At 45.1% G+C, this 20,562-nt stretch overlaps 1 protein-coding gene across 1 annotated transcript in view; it reads right to left on the bottom strand.

The window, feature by feature from the left end:
* Nucleotides 1-20,562, bottom strand: part of MAML1 (mastermind like transcriptional coactivator 1) — a 54,192-nt gene that overhangs the window by 8,696 nt on the left and 24,934 nt on the right. The window contains exon 2 of the mRNA XM_066388589.1: nucleotides 915-2,327. Within this exon, the coding sequence (XP_066244686.1) occupies nucleotides 915-2,327 (1,413 nt within the window). The remainder of the gene's footprint in view (nucleotides 1-914; nucleotides 2,328-20,562) is intronic.

Below are 20,562 nucleotides of genomic sequence, written 5' to 3'. Positions count from 1 at the left end.
GGCTTGTGAAAAAAAGTGTCAAAATTACTTTCCAAAAGCACTGTGCCCATTTACACACCCTCATCAATATATGAGCTTGCCAATTTCCTCATGGTGTTACCAGCTACACATACACAAAGGCACACATTATCCACTGTCGGCTTGCCTAGAGCACTGAAGAACAGGAGACAATGCAGTTAACACAACTGTTACAAAGTTTCAATGGAGCTACATGGTACACCTGTGGGAGATAGCCCAAGACACACTGGAGTGAGCCCGAACTGTGCTGCTCCCCAGCTGTGAGGGAGTCAGGTACACTCTGTTATTGTACAAGGCCCAAGCATTGGAAGGCTCCCAGGGAGGAGACACTCAAACAGTTGAGCAGAGTAGAGAAGTAAATCATGACCCTGACCATTCTCTACCTGCAGAGCCATGTGATTCTGCGGCTTCCCCATCATGACTAAAGAACCATGGAGGCAGCACTCACCTAAAAGGTTATAAGCTTACTAGAACTTCAGGTGTTTTGAACACAGAGATCTGAAAATGCAAAGCCTTAGCCTGACCAGGTGCTGGCACAGTGAATAAAGCATTAGCTTGGCAACCCTGAGGACCCAAGTTTGAAAACGCAAAGCCTCTAAGGAGCACATTAAGTCTAATCTTTACCTACAAAATCCAGCCAAAAGTTACTTAAAATGTGTGGCATGAAAGACATGTGAGACTGAAGCATCAAAAGTGTGTACAGTTAAAGCCAAAAATTTTTACCCTATTTTTGTTTATTAAGACTCAACCCAGGTTTGCTTGGTCAATTTTTACTCCCAAGGAGTCAAAGGACAACTAACTGCAGCTGATCCCTTGTTCTTTCCCTTTGTTTTCCAACTACCTGAGACCTGGTAACCACAGGGATACAGAGTAAGAGAATAAAGCTGCAGGCTCACCTGGCTAGGTGGAACCAGAGATCGGAAGGGCATATTTCCTGGCTTTGGTTTCATCAGAAACAAGGAGCTCTGCTCGTTGCTCAGATGAGGCAGCTGCTGGGGAAGGTAACCCATCAGGGCTGTCTTACTCTGGCTAGTGCCAGAGCCACCTTGTCCGCAGTCCGCTTTGTAATGAGAAAGGGGCTTGGTGTTGCCATAGTCTAGCACTGACCCTTGGTTAGTCACAGCATTCTGGCTCAAGTTATTTGGTGGCTGGTGACTCAGCAGATTTACGTGGGTAGGCTGGAGGTAGGGGCCTCCGGGACGAGGGGAGTTCTTGTTCACACTGGGCATCATGAGCAGTTTGGAGTTGGTGAAGTCTTGCTTGTAGCTGGGAGGGCTAGCAGGCTTCTCCATGGTATAAGGAACATTTAAGGGACTGTGGGAGGGGCCTGCCTGCTGCCATGTGGACATCTGGCCTGGAGCTGGTGCTGGGGCAGCCTGCTGTGAATTCTGGAGCATCTGCTCACGCTTCTGCTTGGCGGCGATCTGCTGAAGCTGGTGGGCAGAGGACAGCTCTGAGGTCCCTCCTGGGCCCTGGCTAGGCAACACCACACTGGATATGGCTCTTTGTGCATTCTGGGCCTGGGCTGATGCTGGCATCAGGCTGGGACTCAGACTGTCTGTCCCGGGCTGACCAGAGGTGTGGAACAGAGGCTGAGAGCCCCCTAAGCTAGGTGAATCTGTGCTCCCAGGCCCGGATGACGGTCCCATAAAGGTCTGTCCTACAGACCCAGCCCTCACTTGTGGAGAGCCTAACTGTTCTTGTTCAAAGGCTGCTGGAGAGAACTCTGTCTTAATGTTAATGTCCGGTGCCAAGGGGGCCTGTGGGGCAGAACCAGAAGACTCGGGGTCCCTCTTCTCTTCAAAGTCCTCAGTGAAGAGGTCCTTCATGTCTTCATCAGGCACTGACCTGTTCAGCTCTTCAATGAGCTCCTTCCACTCCTGCTCATTAAGGTTGAGGTCAGGCATGAGGTTGCTTTGGGATATGGAGCCTCCAGCCCCTGCGATCATGCAAGGCAGGTCATCCACAGGCTCCTGCTTCAGCTCTTTATTCAGGGTCAGAGGAAATGACTCACTGGGGTTGCTGCCTCCGTTCAGGTGGAGGCTTGAGTCGGCTAGACACTTCTTGTTCATGGAGTCCAGCCCCAGTGAGTGCTTCCCACTGGCCTGCAAGGCTTCTGCACCAGGCTCATCAGGCTGGCTGAGGGGGGAGGCTGGAGGCAGGCCATTGGAAGAGACACCTACGCCCAGGGGGGTCTCCCGCCGGGTCTTCTTGTGCCCAGAAAAGAGGTCTCCATAGCCATTCTGCTGTTCACCATTCTGAGGGGAGGTGGTGCTATCAAGACTCCTCTTCACGGTGTCATGGAGATGCTGAAAAACATGGAAAAGAGTGACTTATGTGCACAGCACCATGTAAGAGGACCCCCAGCTTCTCGTGGTGACTTAAATCAGGGACTGTAACCTTGCAGTGTTCTCCTGATGATTTTGCCTGCCCAGTTTACACTCCCCACTCTGGGAATACCCACTACAACCACTGCCCCTCTGTGGTTGCCTTTCCCTCTTCCCCCAGCTCTTGTGGCCCCACCTGAGTCAGGACCACTAGCTCAGCTGTGGGAAAATAATCTAGTTACAGTTGATGGGTCAGTCCCTGGACTTTTGCAGGACACAAGCCTGAGGCTACTTGGTCATTCAGTGTGAAGGTGTGCCCAAGAGTGAAGCTAAGGAGAAAGAGCCAGAGGACACACATATATTTTGAGGGCACCAGGTGAGTCCTGCATCTAGTTGTACCTGTGACTAGCCATCTACCTCGCCTCTTCACCCATGTTTAAGCAGGTTTAACTAGCATCACTGCAGCTTTCGGCTGAAGGAGCCATGGCAGTTCTGGCTCCTTCTCAGACTTGGTGGGGGCTGGCCACCAGCACCAGGCTCCATCTTGTTGCACAGGCCAGTGTTAATGCCCTTCCCAGCCTTTTTAGAACCCAACCCAACCCTCTCCTTCCCACTTCTGTCCCACTCTCCTCCCTGCCAACCATCTTCTAATCTTCTGCGCCCAGTCACCAACCTTCACAAGTTCCACTTCTTGTCAAGACTGTCTGACCACAGTTGGTCTGTCTGTACTAATATTCTTGCTTACCCATGTCCTCAACTAAATTCATTCAATTGCCCTTATATAAAGAGTCTGCCTTGTGCCATGGACAAGTGATATGGACTATAAGACAAATAGGGTGGTCTCCTCTCTTCATGGCTACCAGTCTTCTAGAACATGGGAGACACAGGAACATGGCTATAGAATAAGACAAAGGGCTTATGCAAGCAGTAGAGCAGTAAATACACTGAGAATGCAGAGGCCAGAATTTCAGGAAGTGGGATGAGAAGGAGAAAAGATAGTATCTTCCCACTATTCCCCAGCCTCCTTTTCAGTGGTCAGGACAGGGTTCCTCCACTAACAGAGGTGCCTACACAAGGCCTCTAAACACTGGCTGCTCCTTTTCTATGTTTATTCTTGTTACATTTTTGTTCTTTATTCCCCGCCCCCAGTCCCTCCCCTCCTTCCCAATGACCCTATCTATATTGAGCTATATACAAAGTCCCAAATAACAGCTTTCATTATTTATTACTTTTCTTAGAGAGAGAGAGAGAGAGAGAGAGAGAGAGAGAGAGAGACAGGGAGAGAGAGAGAGGCAAGAGAGGGATAAAAAGTATCAACGTGTAGCTGCTTCACTTTAGTTGTTTATTGCTTCTTATACATGCCTTGACAGGGGGTGGAGGGGCAGGCTAAAGCTCCAGTAGAGCTAGTGAGCAACTCCTTGCTCAAGCCAGCAACCTCAGGGTTTTGAACTGGGATCCTCAATGTCCCAGGTTGGTGCTACCACTGGTCACACTATTATCTTTAAACAGATATCAGACGACTCAGACAGTAGCATGCAGCACTCTGTGCTGTTGTTGCCTAGCTGTAGAGAAGAGCCATACTGAGCTACCACAGCTCACCTTGGATCATCCTGACCTAGGGTTCCTGCCTAGGGCAACTTTGTGGGCACCAGCTCTTAGCAGCAAACTACTCACTAGGCATAAATGCAAAAAGAGCAAGGCAACAAGGAGGGCAATTTTCTAAATCTCTGAGTTCCTATTCTAATGCTCCCATTCTTTCCCCTATCTTCAACATTTTCTTTTCTTTTTTTTTTTTTTTACTGTTAAAGCCAATTGTACAATGCTCTAAAACTTAGGAATGTTCAAAAAATGAAACTGTAGGGCAGCAGTATAAGCAAAACATGATTCTAGGACCCTACTCAAGAACAGGGAGGGCCTTTCCATGTATGTAACTTGTCTTTATATTTGTATGTTCCTCTGCTTCTTGCTGCCACCTAGGGGTGAGAGGGGGAAAGTAACTGTGCTCCTAAAATGGACCCTTGATAAAATCTATTATTCGAAAAGTTTCCTTTGGGGATGGTAAATTCATAACCATTTAATCTGTCAGAAGGAAATCAGAAAGATTTTTATTCTTTCTATTATTTTCTTTTTGGCAATCAGTTGTTCCTCGGTGTCAGGTTTAGGCTGTCTGTAAACCTGCTCAGTTTTCTATTTTCCTAAGGAGGAAGATAGAAACCTAAAAGGTCAAGGCACTTGATGACTCAGCTGGTTGTCCCAGATTAGAAACAGAATCCTTCTCTGCCCTAATAATTATAAAAGCTACCACTCCCTCTTTCACTACCCACACACAAACAGAGGCTGACAAGTTCCAAAGTAACAACTTAATTTTGCAATACCAGTTGCATTTAGCCAAAGGAAACATGGGGCCATTTTATTAACTGCTCTCAAAATTTAACTGAAATGATGAAGTAGGGGTAGAGAGGGTGAAATGTGGTGGTCCTGGCAGATTTTTAAGCCTTGGGCACTTACAGGAGTGCTTGATATATGCAGGGCACTGTAGAGAGAGGTAGGGTTAAGTAAACCACAGAGCCTAATAATCTCCAGGAATTCACAAAAGTGATGGGAAAATGGCCTGAACAGATTACATAAGGACACACAGTAAAATGCCTGACCTGTGGTGGTACAGTGGATAAAGCATCGACCTGGAATGCTGAGGTTGCTGGTTCAAAACCCCAGGCTTGCTTGCTTAAGGCACAAATGAGAAGCAACTACTTTGAGTTGCTCCTCCCCCCTCCCTTTCTCTCCTCTCTCTCCTCTCTAAAAGCAGTAACACACAGTAACCACTTGTAAGTACAAAGCCAGGCTGCCATGTGTAAGGTACATGGCCGCTCTCAGCACAATGTGGTACTACTTACTTCTGGGTGCTCGGCTCAGAGGTTCCTGTCTTTACTACTGAATGGTCTCATGGTGCACAGGTTCCAGGAGGACCAGTTCTGAGATAACATGATCTGGTACTTGTTTCCTTCACAAGGGAGTTTTGTTGAAGAATAGTACCTGCCTGATGGTAAGCTAGAGGCCCCATATGCTCACCCAGGCAGTCTTGGACCTGACTTCTACCCTAGTTTGTGCTAACCACCACCTTCTGTTTGGGAAGAAGGGCTCCAGCATATCAATGCTGCTCTCAGTTAAGTCGGAGTTACCACACCTTGTGGACACCAAATTAGCATCCTGACATACAACTTGACCCACTAGACTTAGATGACAATTCTTCTACTTCCTCCCTCTTCCACCATCCACCACTCAAATTCCAGTGTGTTCTGTGGTCATACTCCCCCAAATGGTAGTAGCATCTATACTCTTCCCTCTGAGTTAACAGAAACATCTGGTTAAGACAGGGTTGACTATCATCAGTGCTCTTTAAATATGGTCGGCCAGCTGGAGCTGGAGCAACCACCAGTGTTTCCTGCCCCTTCTCTCTGGGCATGCACTCTCCCTCCTCTTCCCTCTTCTGTCATCCTCCTATAGCCCAAATATCACCCACCCCAACCCTGAGAGCCAGCATGTTGGTCCACCATAATGTAGCTTTTATATCCTCTTGGGGTTTAAAAAAAAAAAAAAAAGGGAGGTCCCTGGCCGGGCTGCTCAGTAAATAAAAGTGCTGTCCCAGCATACCAAGGTTGCTGATACAATACCCGGTCAGGGCACATTCAAGAAGCAATCATGAGTGCACAACTAAATGGAACTAAGTGAAACAATGAGTTGATGTTTCTCTCTCTTTCTCCCCCTTACTCCCACTTTCTCTATTCCTCTATCAACAGGAAAAAATAAAAAAAGGGAGGATTTAGGAGGACTGCTTCTCCAAAGTTGGCAATGATCTCTGTGCTGTTAAATGTAGTCCATAATTTCAGTCTTTCCCTCTCCTGCTCCATCCATCATCTGCCATTTAATAATTCCTTCCATCTATGAAGCTCTTTCCTCATCTTTCTTTCTCTTCTACTTTTCTGGTTGTTTCTTCTTAGTCTCTGTTGAGGTAGGTCTCCCCTTCAAATAAAGATCAGAGTGCTCTCCTCTTTTTACTATGTGTACATTCCCAGTCCTCTCATCCATTCCCATATCTTCAAATTCCTATGACTGAACATCATCACACTCTGAATAAAGCCAGCTACCAGGGGACCAAGTGCTGATCTGCCAGCCTTTGCACCCCTCCACCTTCATTTCATGGTCATACTGGTTTTCTTTCAGTTCCTCAAATGTGCCCACTCTGTTCTGCCTCAGGGTCTTTGCACTCGCTCTTCTCTTTGCCTTGAACACTTTTTCTTATCTTCCCAGGGGGTGGCTCATCTCCTCAGAGTCATTCTCTGATCACCTACTTCTCCCCCACAGTCATTCTCTACCCTATTTTCTTGTTACTTACCCCACTGGAGGCACTCATTTAAATGGGCATAGCTCCCCCCCCCCCCCCATTAGAATGAAAAGCAGAGACCCAGTACCCAGCACTTGATAAATACTTGTGGATGAATGTGCTATCTCTAACATACCCACATGTCTAAGAGCTCCAGACTCCTCTCTGTCCAATTACTTACCTGGTGTGCTCTGCTATACAGATACCTTAGACTAAATCTGCCCAAACCTGAAGCAGCCTCTCCCAGTCCTGTTTGCCTTTCCTCTGTTCCTACCTCAGAGAATGTCATGACTATCCGCTCAGTCACTTAAACCGGAAACCAGGGAGCCACTCTTGCCCCTCCTTCTCTAGTCCCTGTACCCAGTCAGTACTCTACTACTGAGTCCACCTCCTTAGCATTTCTTGAATCCACACACTTCTCTCTCCTTTCACCAGCACCAATTTATCTGGCTTGAATTATTTTAATTTGTCTAAAGCTAGTCTTGTCACAACCCCACCCTCAGCTATGTTCAGCACTATGGTCAGAGTGATTGTGCGATGGGCAAATCCAATCCTGTTGCTCTTTTCTCTAAAGCGCATCCATGGCACCTCTTTGCCCTCCCCGTCTTCATAATCTCAAGCTTGGCTCTGCTGTCCTTCTGGCTCTGGCACTAGTGGAACTCTCCACCAACTCTCTAACCACACCCATGCTACACACTGGAACTCCTCAAAAGTATAGACAGAAATATATAAAATCATAACTTTTTAAGGTAGCAATGGTTAAATATAGGCAATTTGAACCTAATACCATGCTGGCTTTCCTTTTCACCTAAGCTCTTCTAGCACCCTGCACATACACCAAGGAACCTCAAAAATCCTGTGTTGGAAAAGGTCCTCTTCAGGTAAAGTGTATATATTTTCATGTAACTTCTAAGGTTTCGATGATTTGAAGAAAAATCCTGGAAATCCAAGTCAAGTAGCACCTTTGATAAGACACAGATTCCAGCCAAGCGTGACAGGGACAAGTCCTGACTTCCCAGTGTGCCTTGGCACCGGCATCACTGTCTCCCATTGTGTTTCAGCATCTTAGTCCATCTTCAAAGGCATCCTCAGGACAGGTGCCACTGCTCCTAACTACAGCAGAAGGAAGTCAGAGACTCCAAGGGCTTTTTGAGGGCTGAGCACTCAAGAGGACTTGGAAAGGATCTGCTGCTGATGCCAACATGACTGCCTTCCCCTGGTCAGACTCAGACTGATCCCACTTCTACCTGGGAAGCCAAAAGAGGAGTATGGTATGAAAAATAAGCAGCAGGGAGTGAGTTAAAGAGTTTCAAACTGTAAGAAACCCCAAGGTCATGCCTGACCAGGCGGTGGCGCAGTGGATAGAGTGTCAGATTGGGATGCGGAGGACCTAGGTTCGAGACCCCGAAGTCACCAGCTTGAGCGTGGGCTCATCTGGTTTGAGCAAAGGCTTGCTAGCTTAGACCCAAGGTTGCTGGCTCAAGCAAGGGGTTACTCAGTCTGCTGAAGGCCCATGGTCAAGGCACATGTGAGAAGGCAATCAATGAGCAACTGAAGTGTTGCAACGGAAAACTGATGATTGATGCTTCTCATCTCTCTCCATTCCTGTCTGTCTGTCCCTATCCCTCTCTCAGACTATCTCTGTAAAAAAAAACACACAAAAAAACCCCCCAAACAACCCCAAGGTCAAGCACAAAGAGCTCCATCAAGTTGTCCTTAACAGAAAATCAGGCTGTGCTATGAGGAAACCCCCATACCAGTGTCACAAACTTTTTTTTGGTAAAATATTTAAAGAAAAAAGAAAAACCATCACAGAACCATCTATAATCTGCTACTAAAAAGCCCCATTTTAAAGACATTATTATTATTACATTTTTGTGACAGACACAGAGAGACAGACGGAGAGGGGGCAGACAGGGACAGATAGGAAGGGAGAGAGATGAGAAGCATCAATTCTTCATTGTGGCTCCTTAGTTGTTCATTGATTGCTTTCTCATACGTGCCTTGACCAGGGGGCTACAGTACAGCAGAGTGAGTGACACCTAGCTCATGCCAGTGACCTTGGATTCAAGCCAGCGACCTTGGGCTCAAGCCAGCGACCTTGGGCTTCAAGCCAGCAACCTCTGAGCTCAAGCCAGCGACCCCACGCTCAAGCTGGTGACCCCACACTCAAGCTGGTGAGCCCGCACTCAAGCCGGTGACCTCACGGTTTCGAACCTGGGTCCTCTGTGTCCCAGTCCAATGCTCTATCCACTGTGCCACCACCTGGTCAGGCTAAGACTTATTTATCTCACTAGTTTGGCATCTCACTGATTTAGGGACACAGGAGCACTAAAGAGACCTGTTAGCACCATTCCTTCCAGTGAGTCATTTACACGGTCACACCAAAAACAGTGGATTCCCAGAACACTTTCCAGAAAACTTCTGTGTGGTGCCTAGTCATTTACCACTATCTTTTAAAACTTTTTCTGTTTAAAGACTTATAGATGCATAGGAAGTTGCAAAGACAGTATAGAGAGGTCCTGTTATCATTCACCTGGTTTCCTCCCTAGGGCTGTATTTTATATAATTACAGCATATTATCAACCAGGATATGTCACTGGAACACATAACTATAACCTTATTTGATAGAAAGCTTGCCCATGTGTTTTATACAATGTAATTTTTCTTATATGATTATAAAGCAGAAAGTAAAAATTTACATTTTATTCTGATAAACAAAATTGCTAAATAGTTTCTTGTGCTCTGCAGACGGTCTGTATATTCTCTTTGCTATAGAAAAACCAATATGGGAAGGCACAGTGGATAAAGCATCGACCTGGGACACTGAGGTCGCCAGTTCGAAACCCTGGGCTGGCCTGGCCAAGGCACATATGGGAGTTGATGCTTCCTGCTCCTCTCTCTCTCTCTCTCTCTCTTCTCTAAAATGGATTAAAAACAAAATAAAACAAAACAATATGGGACCCCTCCACTGGAGGCTCCAAAGGTTGCAGATACACATGTAAACAAAGTAGGTCATCAACAACTTGCTGTGGCCTAAGACATACTCCTTCCAGGATCTGCTTTCTTGACCTGCATAAAGACTATCTAAAGTTCCACTCAGCTTTAAAAGTTCACTATCCTGCTAATATCGACTGCCCTATACAGGGAAATGTTCTTGGAGGTTCATTAAGTATACATTCACCAAGATCTTACTATGTGCCAGGCACTGCCCTTAGAGAGCCTGTGCACAAAATAATGGTAAATTCAGCTATGCACTAGGCTCAGGGCACTAGGCACTGGGAATAAACAGATAAATAAGACAGTTCTGCTCCCACCTGCTGGGATGTGATGAAGAAGCTATGAAGGCAGGCCAGAATATTATTGAAAGCAAGAGAAGGGAACAGGGCAGACTTTCTGGAGAAGGGGACACATAAATTCATTATCAAGAGCAGAGAAGTCATCCAGAGGGAGAAGACATTCCAGACTGAGAAGCAAAGGCAAGGATCCACAGATGAGCACTGAGTGGGAGTGGGTGGAGGGAGGCAAGCAGAGAAAAATGCAGAGTAGTTTAACGTCTGTGAAGTGTAAAGGGCACAGCAGGGTGTGCTGACAGAGAGCCAGGGTGGGAAGGGGCTGTGATTTAATGGAAAATTCCAAAGAATACACAAAACTTGAGAGAACAATACGATGGTCCCTCACATGCCTATCACCTAATTTAAACAACTATCAGTGTTTGGCCATTTTGTCTCATTTCTGCAGTCCCATACCTGTCTTTAATACTGTATTACTTAAAAAACAAATCTGCCTGACCTGTGGTGGTGCAGTGGATAAAGCGTCAACCTGGAAACGCTGAGGTTGCCGGTTCAAAACCCTGGGCTTGCCTGGTCAAGGCACATATGGGAGTTGATGCTTCCTGCTCCTTCCCCCTTCCCTCTCTCTCTTTCTCTCTCTCCTATCTCTATAATGAATAAATAAAATCTTAAAAAAAAACCCACAAATCTTATGCATATCATTTAATCTATATTTCAGTATGTATCTCTAAAAAGTAGGAACTCTTAAAAATATTTGTGCTTATAAAATTACAATACCATTATCACAACTAAAATAATTATTATCACTACACCTCAAGCCAATTAGGATGGCTATCAAAACAAAACAAAAGCCCTGGCGGGATAGCTCTGTTGGTTAGAACATCATCCAGAAGCATAGAGGTTGCTGGTTCGATCCTTGGTCAGGCACATACAGGAATATATCAACATTCCTGTCTCTGTCTCTCTCTCTCAAATCAATAAAATAAACATTAAAAAAACAACAACAGAAAATAACAAATGTTGGCAAGGACGTGGAGAAATTGGAACCCTTGTGCACTATTGGTGGGAATGAAAATGGTGCATCTATTATGGAAAACAGTGTGCTGGTGTTTCTTTAAAAAATAAAAAAAAGATACATATTCAGTAATTTAATTTCTAAAAGAATCCCATTTCCAAAAGAATTGAAAGCAAAGACTTGAACAGATACAAGGGCCAGCAAAAGTAAGTTTACAGTTGTGAGTTCACTTTCTTGATTTATCATTTATTAATTATTGTCCCCAAACTACGGCCCCCTGAGGCCATTTATCCGGCCCCTGCCGCACTTCCGGAAGGGGCACCTCTTTCATTGGTGGTCAGTGAGAGGAGCATAGTTCCCACTGAAATCCTGGTCAGTTTGTTGATTTAAATTTACTTGTTCTTTATTTTAAATATTGTATTTGTTCCTATTTTGTTTTTATACTTTAAAATAAGATATGTGCAGTGTGCATAGGGATTTGTTCATAGTTTTTTTTTATAGTTTGGCCCTCCAACAGTCTGAGGGACAGTGAACTGACCCCCTGTGTAAAAAGTTTGGGGACCCCTGCCTGACCAGGCGGTGGCGCAGTGGATAGAGCATTGGACTGGGATGCGGAAGGACCCAGGTTCGAGACCCCGAGGTTACCAGCTTGAGCGCGGGCTCATCTGGTTTGAGCAAAAGCTCACCAGCTTGGACCCAAGGTCACTGGCTCCAGCAAAGGGTTACTCGCTCTCCTGAAGGCCCATGGTCAAGGCACATATGAGAAAGCAATCAATGAACAACTAAGGTGTCGCAACGCGCAACAAAAAACTGATGATTGATGCTTCTCATCTCTCTCCTTTCCTGTCTGTCTGTCCCTGTCTATCCCTCTCTCTGACTCTATCTCTGTAAAAAATAATAATAATAATAAAAAAAAGTTTGGGGACCCCTGCTGTAGAAGAGCAGATAAAGGCCACGTGGAGGAGAGAAGCAGCCAAAATGGCAGAATGCTGAAGGAGAAGCCAGTTTGTGCAGAGAGAAGTAGATGGGTGTTGGTCAAGTAAGTTTGCAAATATGATATATATGTTTGCTCGCTTATAGTTTGCATTGGAAGTGAGGGGACAGGCTGTAAGCAGGCAGGATCCTTAGTCTTAAAACTAAGCCTTTCCCACCCTTTTTGATGTAAGATGGTGTACTCTCATGAGGAATCCCATTATGCCTCAGATATGTGACTTTGTATCAGAGACTTCCTTGCTTGGATATTGGATTAAAGCTTTTGATTTCTATACTATAAAGTGGGGCAGACAGGGAGCTTGCTCTCTCTTGGTTCCTGAGATTAGCATTAGAAAGCAGAGAGCAGATAAAGGCCAGGTGAAGGAGAGGAGAAGCAGTCAAGATAGCAGAGTGCTGAAGGAGAAGCCAGTTTGTGCCGAGTTTGTGCAGAGAGAAGGAGATGGGGAACAGAGGTGAATAAGGCTAGTGAGCTAGAAACCTTTGATTCTAGGAAACTCAAGGTAAGTCAGTAGCTTTGTGAACACTGAATAGTGGGTTTTGGAGCCCAGTGTGTGTTTTTACTTGCCTGGTGGGTGCAAGCTAGGATTAAAGCTAATGGCCCACCAAAAAAAGGGGGGGCATATACATACAATGGAATATTACTCAACCTTAAAAAAAGGAAATTCTGACATGCCCTAGCAGGAACGAACCCTGAGAACAATATGTTAGTGAAATAAGCCAGTCATAAAAGGGCAAATATGGCATAATTCCAGTTATATGAGATACCTACAGAAGTCTAATTTATAGAGACAGAAAGTAGAATGGTGGTTCCCAAGGGCTGGGGTAGGAGGGAATGCAGAATTAGTATTTAATGAGGACAGTGTCAGTTTAGAGATGAAAAGAGTTCTGGAGACGGATGGCAGTGATGGCTGCACAACAAAGTGAATGAACTTAATGACATTAAACTGTACACTTAAAAAATGGTTAAGACGGTAAATTTCGCTACGTGTGTTTTACATTTTTTTTTTTTACAGAATCAGAGAGAGTCAGAGAGAGGGACAGACTGACAGGAAGGGAGAGAGATGAGAAGCATCAACTTTTTGTTGCAGCACTTTAGTTGTTAATGATTGCTTTCCCATATGTGCCTTGACCAGGGGGCTACAGCAGACCAAGTGACTCCTTGCTCAAGCCAGCGACCTTGGGTCCAATCTGGTGAGCTTTGATCAAACCAGATGAACCCGTGCTCAAGCTGGTGACCTCGGGATCTTGAACCTGGGTCCTCCATGTCCCAGTCTGACGCTTGATTCACTGTACCACCGCCTGCTCAGGCTAAACTTTTTTTTTTTTTTTCCCTGACCACACTGAGCATTGGCCTAGGACACTAGGGTCCCAGTTCAAAACTCCAAGGTCATGGGCTTGAGTGTGAGGTTGCTAGCTTGAGCCAAAAGTCATTGGGTTGAGCAAGGGGTCACCAGCTCAGCTGGAGCCCCCTGGTCAAGGCATGTATGAGAAGCCATCAATGAACAACTATAGTGCTGCAAATATGAATTGATGCTTCTCATATCTCTTCTCTCCCCCCTAAAAAATTTAATCCTTTATTAACCTATATTCCATCAGTATTCTTGTCTCGTTCATACCCTACCCTTTGGTTAACCAAGGAATCATGCCATTTCTTTAAATATTTCAGCCTGTATCACTAAAATATAAAAACTTAAAAAAAAAATAACATGATACCACTGTTTTTCAAAACAAAAAAAATCAAACTGTTGTCAGAGTTGGTTTATTTAAGTCAGGGTCCAACATATCACATTTGGTTGACATGCTCTTAAGTCTCCTTCAATATGTAACTATTTCTCCATTTTTTTTCCTTTGCTATTTATTTGTACCAGACAGTCACTTGTCCTGTAGAACTTTCCACTTCCATAGCTGGCTGATTGTATGCCTCCATAATGTCCTATGAGTTCTTTTATCCTCTATATTTCTAGTAAACTGGTAGACAATTGATCAAATTCAGATTTTTAAAAAATATAAATGTCACATTTCTCCATGTATAAGATGCACCATTTTTGGAAAAATTTGGGGTCTAAAAACTGGGTGTGTCTTATACAGTGGCTGTGACATTTCAAATGCCATAGATAGAACTGAGGACGAGGCAATATATGAAGACAGTGATTTGTCATCAGACACAGATGAGGACAAGCTAATGGATGGGAGTTTTGACAGTGATGAGTTATATGAATTTTATGATGAATAGAACCTGAGTTCAATAACTTTATGTAATACATTTTTTTAAAAAAATTTTGGGCCCCTAAATGAAGGTGCGTCTTATACATGGGGAAACACGATACTTACAGGTGATGCTGTGCTGATGCATTATCTTTTTTTTTTTTTTTTTCCGGTGTCAGAGAGAGAGGGACAGATAGAAATGGAGAGAGATGAGAAGCATCAATTCTTCATTGCAGCCTTTAGTTGTTCTTTTTTTTTTCTTTTAAAGGATTTTTATTTATTGATTTTAGAGGGAGGGAGAGGGGGATAGGGAGAGAGAGAGAGAGGGGAGGGATGGAGCGGGAAGCAGCATCTCCTAGTTCCTTCGTAGTTGCTCATGTGTCCCTTAACCAGGCAAGCCTAGGGTTTTGAATTGGTGATGTTAGCATTCCAGGTCAATGCTTTATCCACTGTGCCACTACAGGTCAGGTCAGGCCTGTATATCACTTTTTTTTTCTTTTTGGTGTGTGTGTGTGTATTTTCCTGAAGTGAGAAGGGGGGAGGAAGAGAATCAGACTCCCGCATGCTCCCGACCAGGATCCACCCAGCATGCCCACTAGGGGGCGATGCTCTGCCCATCTGCGGTGTTGCTCCATTGCAACTGGAGCCATTCTAGCGTCTGTGGTGGAGGCCATGGAGCCATCCTCAGCGCCTGGGCCAACTTTGCTCCAAAGGAGCCTTGGCTACGGGAGGGGAAAAGGGAGAGAGGGGGGGGGAGGGAGGGAGGGAGGGAGAAGGGGAAGGGTGGAGAAGCAGATGGGAGCTTTTCCTGTGTGCCCTGGCCGGAAATCGAACACAGGACTTCCATACACTGGACCGATGCTCTACCACTAGTAGAGCCAACCACCTATGGCCTCATTCTTTTTTATTTTTATTTTTTGAGCAAGCAAGAAAGAGAGAGAGAGAGAGGAAGGGAGAGTGATGAGAAGCATCAACTGGTAGTTGTGTCACTTTAGTTATCCACTGATTGCTTCTCATAGGTGCTTTGATGGGGGGCTCTAGCTGGATGAGTCCATACACAATCAAGTGGGTGACCTCAGGGTTTCGAACCTGGGACCTCAGTGTACCGGGTTGATGTTCTATCCACTACGCCACCACTGGTCAGGCTGGCCTGCATGTCATTTTAACTGAACGTTAGTAAATGAGGTCAGATTTGCAGTTTTATAAGCTCTCAACAGTGACTGTGTGGTAAATGGATTCAGGGATGGAGGCTCAGCCAGCATGACCAGAATACAGTTTGTGAAAAATGCATAAATAGTTTGTGAAAGACACAAGACCTAATGTGTGTATGGGAAAAAGATAATTTCAGAGGTAGGGAGGGAGAAAATTCAGCAGATACTGGAGACGAATTCTATATTAGGGGTGAGGGAGAAAGAAGTTTCTATGTAGTTTGGGTACACAGGGAAGACAGAGAACAAAGGAAAAGCAGGGCTCTGGCAGGGGAAGGGGTTGGTTCAGTTTTAGCCCCAAGAAGAACTGGACAATGCAGAGAACACCCAAGAAGCAGTGAATAAGACTGACCAGAGTTGAGTGGAGAGGCAGGCATCAGCAACGCATGCCGTTGATACCACAAACAGACAGATCCCTTTGCTGAGGAAGAGTGAGAAGCCATCCAAGGGAAGGGTGAAGAGCCCATAAAGAAGACAGCACAGGGAAAGGGATGGGTTAAATGCATCAGAAAGATCCAGAGTGATAAAGGCTGAACATGTCCTTTGGGTCATAACTAAAAGGTCACTGATGTTGCCCTGAGCAGTTCAGAAGGTTGACTGAAGTAAAAAGTAGATTGAGAAGTGGGAGGTAAGCAAACAGTACTGACTGTTCTTTTCCAAGTTTAATTTTAAAAGGGAGGTACAGAAACAAAGTAAATAAGTGGCTGTCCATGACTGGGAAAGGGGGGTATTGAGGGGTGACAGCTAAGGGATGAAGGGTTTCTTTCTGGGGTGATGAAAACATTCTAAAATGGACTGTGCTCATGGTCACACAACTGCAAATAAACAAAAAAAACCCTTTAAGTTATACTCATTAAATGGGTGAATTGTATGGTATGAAAATTATATCTTAGTAAAGCTGTTAATAAAAAGTGAGGGAGAAACCAAACCTGGGGCCCTGGTCTCACGTCTCCACCATGAGGCTATCTGGCCTCTTATAGGCAGATTTCATTACAGCAAAAAGTGGACCTCCCTCAGAAGGACCTGTAAGTTCCTCACAGCTCCTCAGCCTTCTCTATGCAGGCTCTTTCTGGTTATACAGAAAGTGGTTCCATATAGAGGAGACCTCTGTGCAGACACTATACAAGCTGAGAAAAAAAGACTCTAGGCAATGTGGCTGGGAAGGTGTTGATCTCGCAGGGATCCCAGAGCACAGGAGACTTCCAATACACTCAGAGAGGGATATGAAATGTGCTGGCCATGAAAATGGGCAAATATCAATGTTACCCAGGTCTGCTGGGAATTTCTACTAGTTTTTACCCTGTCAATGTTTGGCTTTTGTAATAGATCACAATGTATCAAGAGAAGGAGAAATGATCTGGGCATGCACTCCCATGTAGAGAGAGTAGTGCCTCAAATTCCCTGTGAGGGAAAGAGTTCCTTCATCACAAGGCCCTTTGAAACTTGGACTCTGGAACTCTGACCCCTCATGGGGGACCTAGACATCCACTGGAAGTATAGATTTATGTACACATGTATATCTGTCCCAGACCAACTCAAGTACATTTGGAGTCTGAAGACATGTGAAAACTGTGGAGCCTCTTTGTTTTCCAAAAGGAAATTAGGAAAAAATGCTACATTTAGGAAAAATGTTAAACTGGAAACCTGAAGTGATCTTAGCCTTCAGCCACATCTTCTTATGAGAACAACTGACCAGGAGGATAGGAGTAAATACAATTCGTTAAGTAGGTTAAGGTTACAGATTTGGGGTTCTTTCTATTCTGCCCACATCGTGAGTCTTTCTCCCCTAAAATTAACTGTCACCTAAGTATTACCCCCTCCTAGGAACATACAAATTTTTTATTTTTTAATTATGATTTTTAAAAATTTTATTTATTCATTTTAGAGAGGCGAGGGGGGAGAGAGAGAGGAAGAGAGGGAGAGAGAAAAGGGGGGGGAGGAGCAGGAAGCATCAACTTCCTTATGTGCCTTGACCAGGCAAGCCCAGGGTTTTGAACTGGCGACCTCAGCATTCCAAGTCAACGCTTTCTCTACTGCACCACCAAAGGTCGGCAATCTTAATTTTTTAATTTTATTTTTTTAGCGAGAGAGATAGAGACAGACAGGGACACACAGGAAGGGAGAGAGATAAGAAGCATCAATTCTTCATTGCTCATTGATTGCTTTTTTTATACATGCCTTGACTGGGGGGCTAGAGCCAAGCCAGTGACCCCTTGCTCAAGCCAGTGACCTTGGTTTTCAAGCCAGTAACCATGGAATCATGTCTATGATTTAGGCAGGGGTCTCAAACTCGCGGCCCGCAGTAAACTGCATGTACGATTGTGCTTGTTGTACTGATTTTTTTTGGTTTTCAACTGCAGTGAGACAAGTGTTGCGTAACAGTTGCCTTTTGTAGACCTAGTGCGGCCACCGAACTGCTGTGATCTTGCTCTGCGGCCCACATGCTGAGTTGAGTTTGAGACCCCAGAGGTATATTTCTTAATGAATAGCTCTTAAGCCTAGCCGGTTGGCTCAGCAGTAGAGCATTGGCCTGACATGTACATGTCCTGGGTTTGATTACTGGTCAGGGCACATAGGAGAAGTGACCATCTGCTTCTCCACCCCTCTCTACATCCCCTTCCTGCAGCCATGCTCGATTGGTTTGAGTACCTTGGCCCCAGATAGGCAGAGCATCGGCCCCAGATGGGGGTTGCCAGGTGGAGTCTATCTATCTCTCCTCCTCTCACTTGGAAAAGAAGATAAATAAATAAAATTAAATAAAAAAAAATAAACAAATTCCTTAACCTGGCACATAAGAGCCTGTTTGATCTGATCCCAACTTCTCTACTTAATCCCTGGCTGTTCGTTCCCTTAAGGCCCTGACTTGAAACTTTCAGGATTGAGAATTGCCTCTCACCTGGTGACCTCCTAGCAGTCCTTAAGATTCAGCTCAAATATTAACTTCACTATAACATATTTCCCCTTATCACTTAACCCACCCCTCGTCAAGTACCTTACTCCATCCCTAGTGCTCTAACAAAACTCTGTGCATAGTCCTTGTTTCACATTCATAGTAATAAAGCACTAGAGTCACAGACCTGCTTCTCTGCTTCCCCCTTCCACGAAGGACAACAGCCTGCCCTTTTCATCCCCAGTGCCAGGTCCAATGCTCAGCAAGTTACAGGTACCCAGAGACCATTTCTAGATTTAACCCTCCCATCTTTCTTATCGCTTCCCTTCCGGCCACTCTAATTTTCTTTTAGCCTTATGGATATTTGTCCTTCAGTTTCACAGGCTCTCTCTGCCCAATAACGCAGGCAATACTAGACCACTTAATCTTCAGGACAACCTATGGGATTAGTGCTATACTATTATCCCCAATTTCAAGATCAAAGCACTGAGGCTGAGAGAAGTTAACTTAGAAAGTGAGCACAAACCAGGATTTGAACACATATCTATTTCATTCAAAGTAATTTCTCAAAGTCCAACTTTTGTGACTCCTTCAAATGTGCCTCTTTTTCATCTCCAAACTTCCTAGTGTATTTACTTATCATTCTTCTCTTTCCCTCATCTGAGAGGGTAACACCTCTCTTTGCAAAGATTAACTCCCTTCATCTGCACCGTATCCCCCGTGGACATGCCTCACCTGAGACTTTCCCCTTCAAATTCTTCCCCTCCCCACCTCAAAAATAACTTCAAGCCATTTTGTTCTAGAGCAATGGTTCCTAAAAGTGTGGTCCCAGACCAGTAGTACCAGCATCATCTAGGAACCTACATATTTAGGTACTACCACAGCCCACAAAGTCAAGAACTTGGGAATGGGGCCCAGGAAAGTTTTAACAAGCTCTCCAGGTGTAGTCACTAAAAATAAAGAAACAGGTGAAGCTAACTTTAATAATATGTATCTTTTGGAGAGAGAGAGAGAGAGAGAGAAGGGAGAGAGAGATGAGAAGCATCAACTCGTAGTTGCTTCACTTTAGTTGTTCACTAACTGCTTCTCATACTTGCTTTGAGAAGGGGAGAGCTCAAGCCGAGCCAGTGACCTCTTGCTCGAGCCAGCGACCTTGGACTCAAGCCAGCAACCTGAGGATCATGTCAATCATTCTCGCACTCAAGCCAATGAACCCACGCTCTAGCCAGCAACCTCGGGATTTTGAACTTGGGCCTTCAGTGTCCCAGGCTGATGTACTACCCACTACACCACCACCAGTCAGGCTTAATAATATATTTTATTTCACCCAACATATCATTTTGAATGTAACTGATATAAAAACTAGAGGTATTTTATTTTGCATTCTTTCCTAGTACTAGGTTTTCAAAATCCAGTGTGTAGTTTACACTTTTGATATAATTCAATTTGGACTAAGCACATTTCAAATGCCTAACAGCTCACTGGGTTAGTGGCTATGGTACTGGACAGCACAGCTGTAGAAACTGGTCTTAGTTTTCAGGACAGCACCCCTGCAGCACAGACCACCTGTTGCTCACAGCAGGCACCTGACTGCACTAGGATTCTCCTTGTAGCCTGACCTCCGCATCAGAGAAGCTGCTGCTCTTTAACACACCAAGACTCTGCATAGGACCTTCCTCACCTGAAGTACTCATCCTTGCCCTTTCTCTCTCTCTCTCCCAAACCCCTCCTCATGATCTTTTCCAGTGTATTCTTTTTCAACAAGAATCTACTGAGCACTCACTGACCCAGCCAGTTCCTATCTGGGCCCTATAGATACAGCAGGGAACAAAACAAACCCCTTGCTCCCCTGGAGCCCACATTTTAGTTGGCTTTTGCTCCAGAGAAAATAAAACATGGGAAGAAAGGCAGTTTGTGAACTTATGATTTTAAATAAGGTACACAGGAAACACCTCATGGAGTGTGAAAAGTATGAGCCAAGGTCTGCAGGACATGAGAGTGAGCTGTTCCAACATCTCTGGAAGAGGGTCCAGGTAGAGGGAAGAGCAGTGCAGAGGCCAAGTGGGAGCATGCCTGGGTGGGAGGTTGGAGGGCATGAAGAGATGGTGCCAGAAGGGCCAGACTGCAAAGGTCCTGCGGGTCCAGGCTAAGGGTTGGCTTTTCTAAACATGAAATGGAAAACTGTGGTGGAGTCAGGGCACGGGAGCAAGATCATTGTGGCTGCTGGGTGAG

This window comes from Saccopteryx leptura, chromosome 6 (assembly GCF_036850995.1).
Source record: "Saccopteryx leptura isolate mSacLep1 chromosome 6, mSacLep1_pri_phased_curated, whole genome shotgun sequence".
NCBI lineage: Eukaryota > Metazoa > Chordata > Mammalia > Chiroptera > Emballonuridae > Saccopteryx > Saccopteryx leptura.
This window is presented reverse-complemented; position numbering and strand designations above follow the sequence as displayed.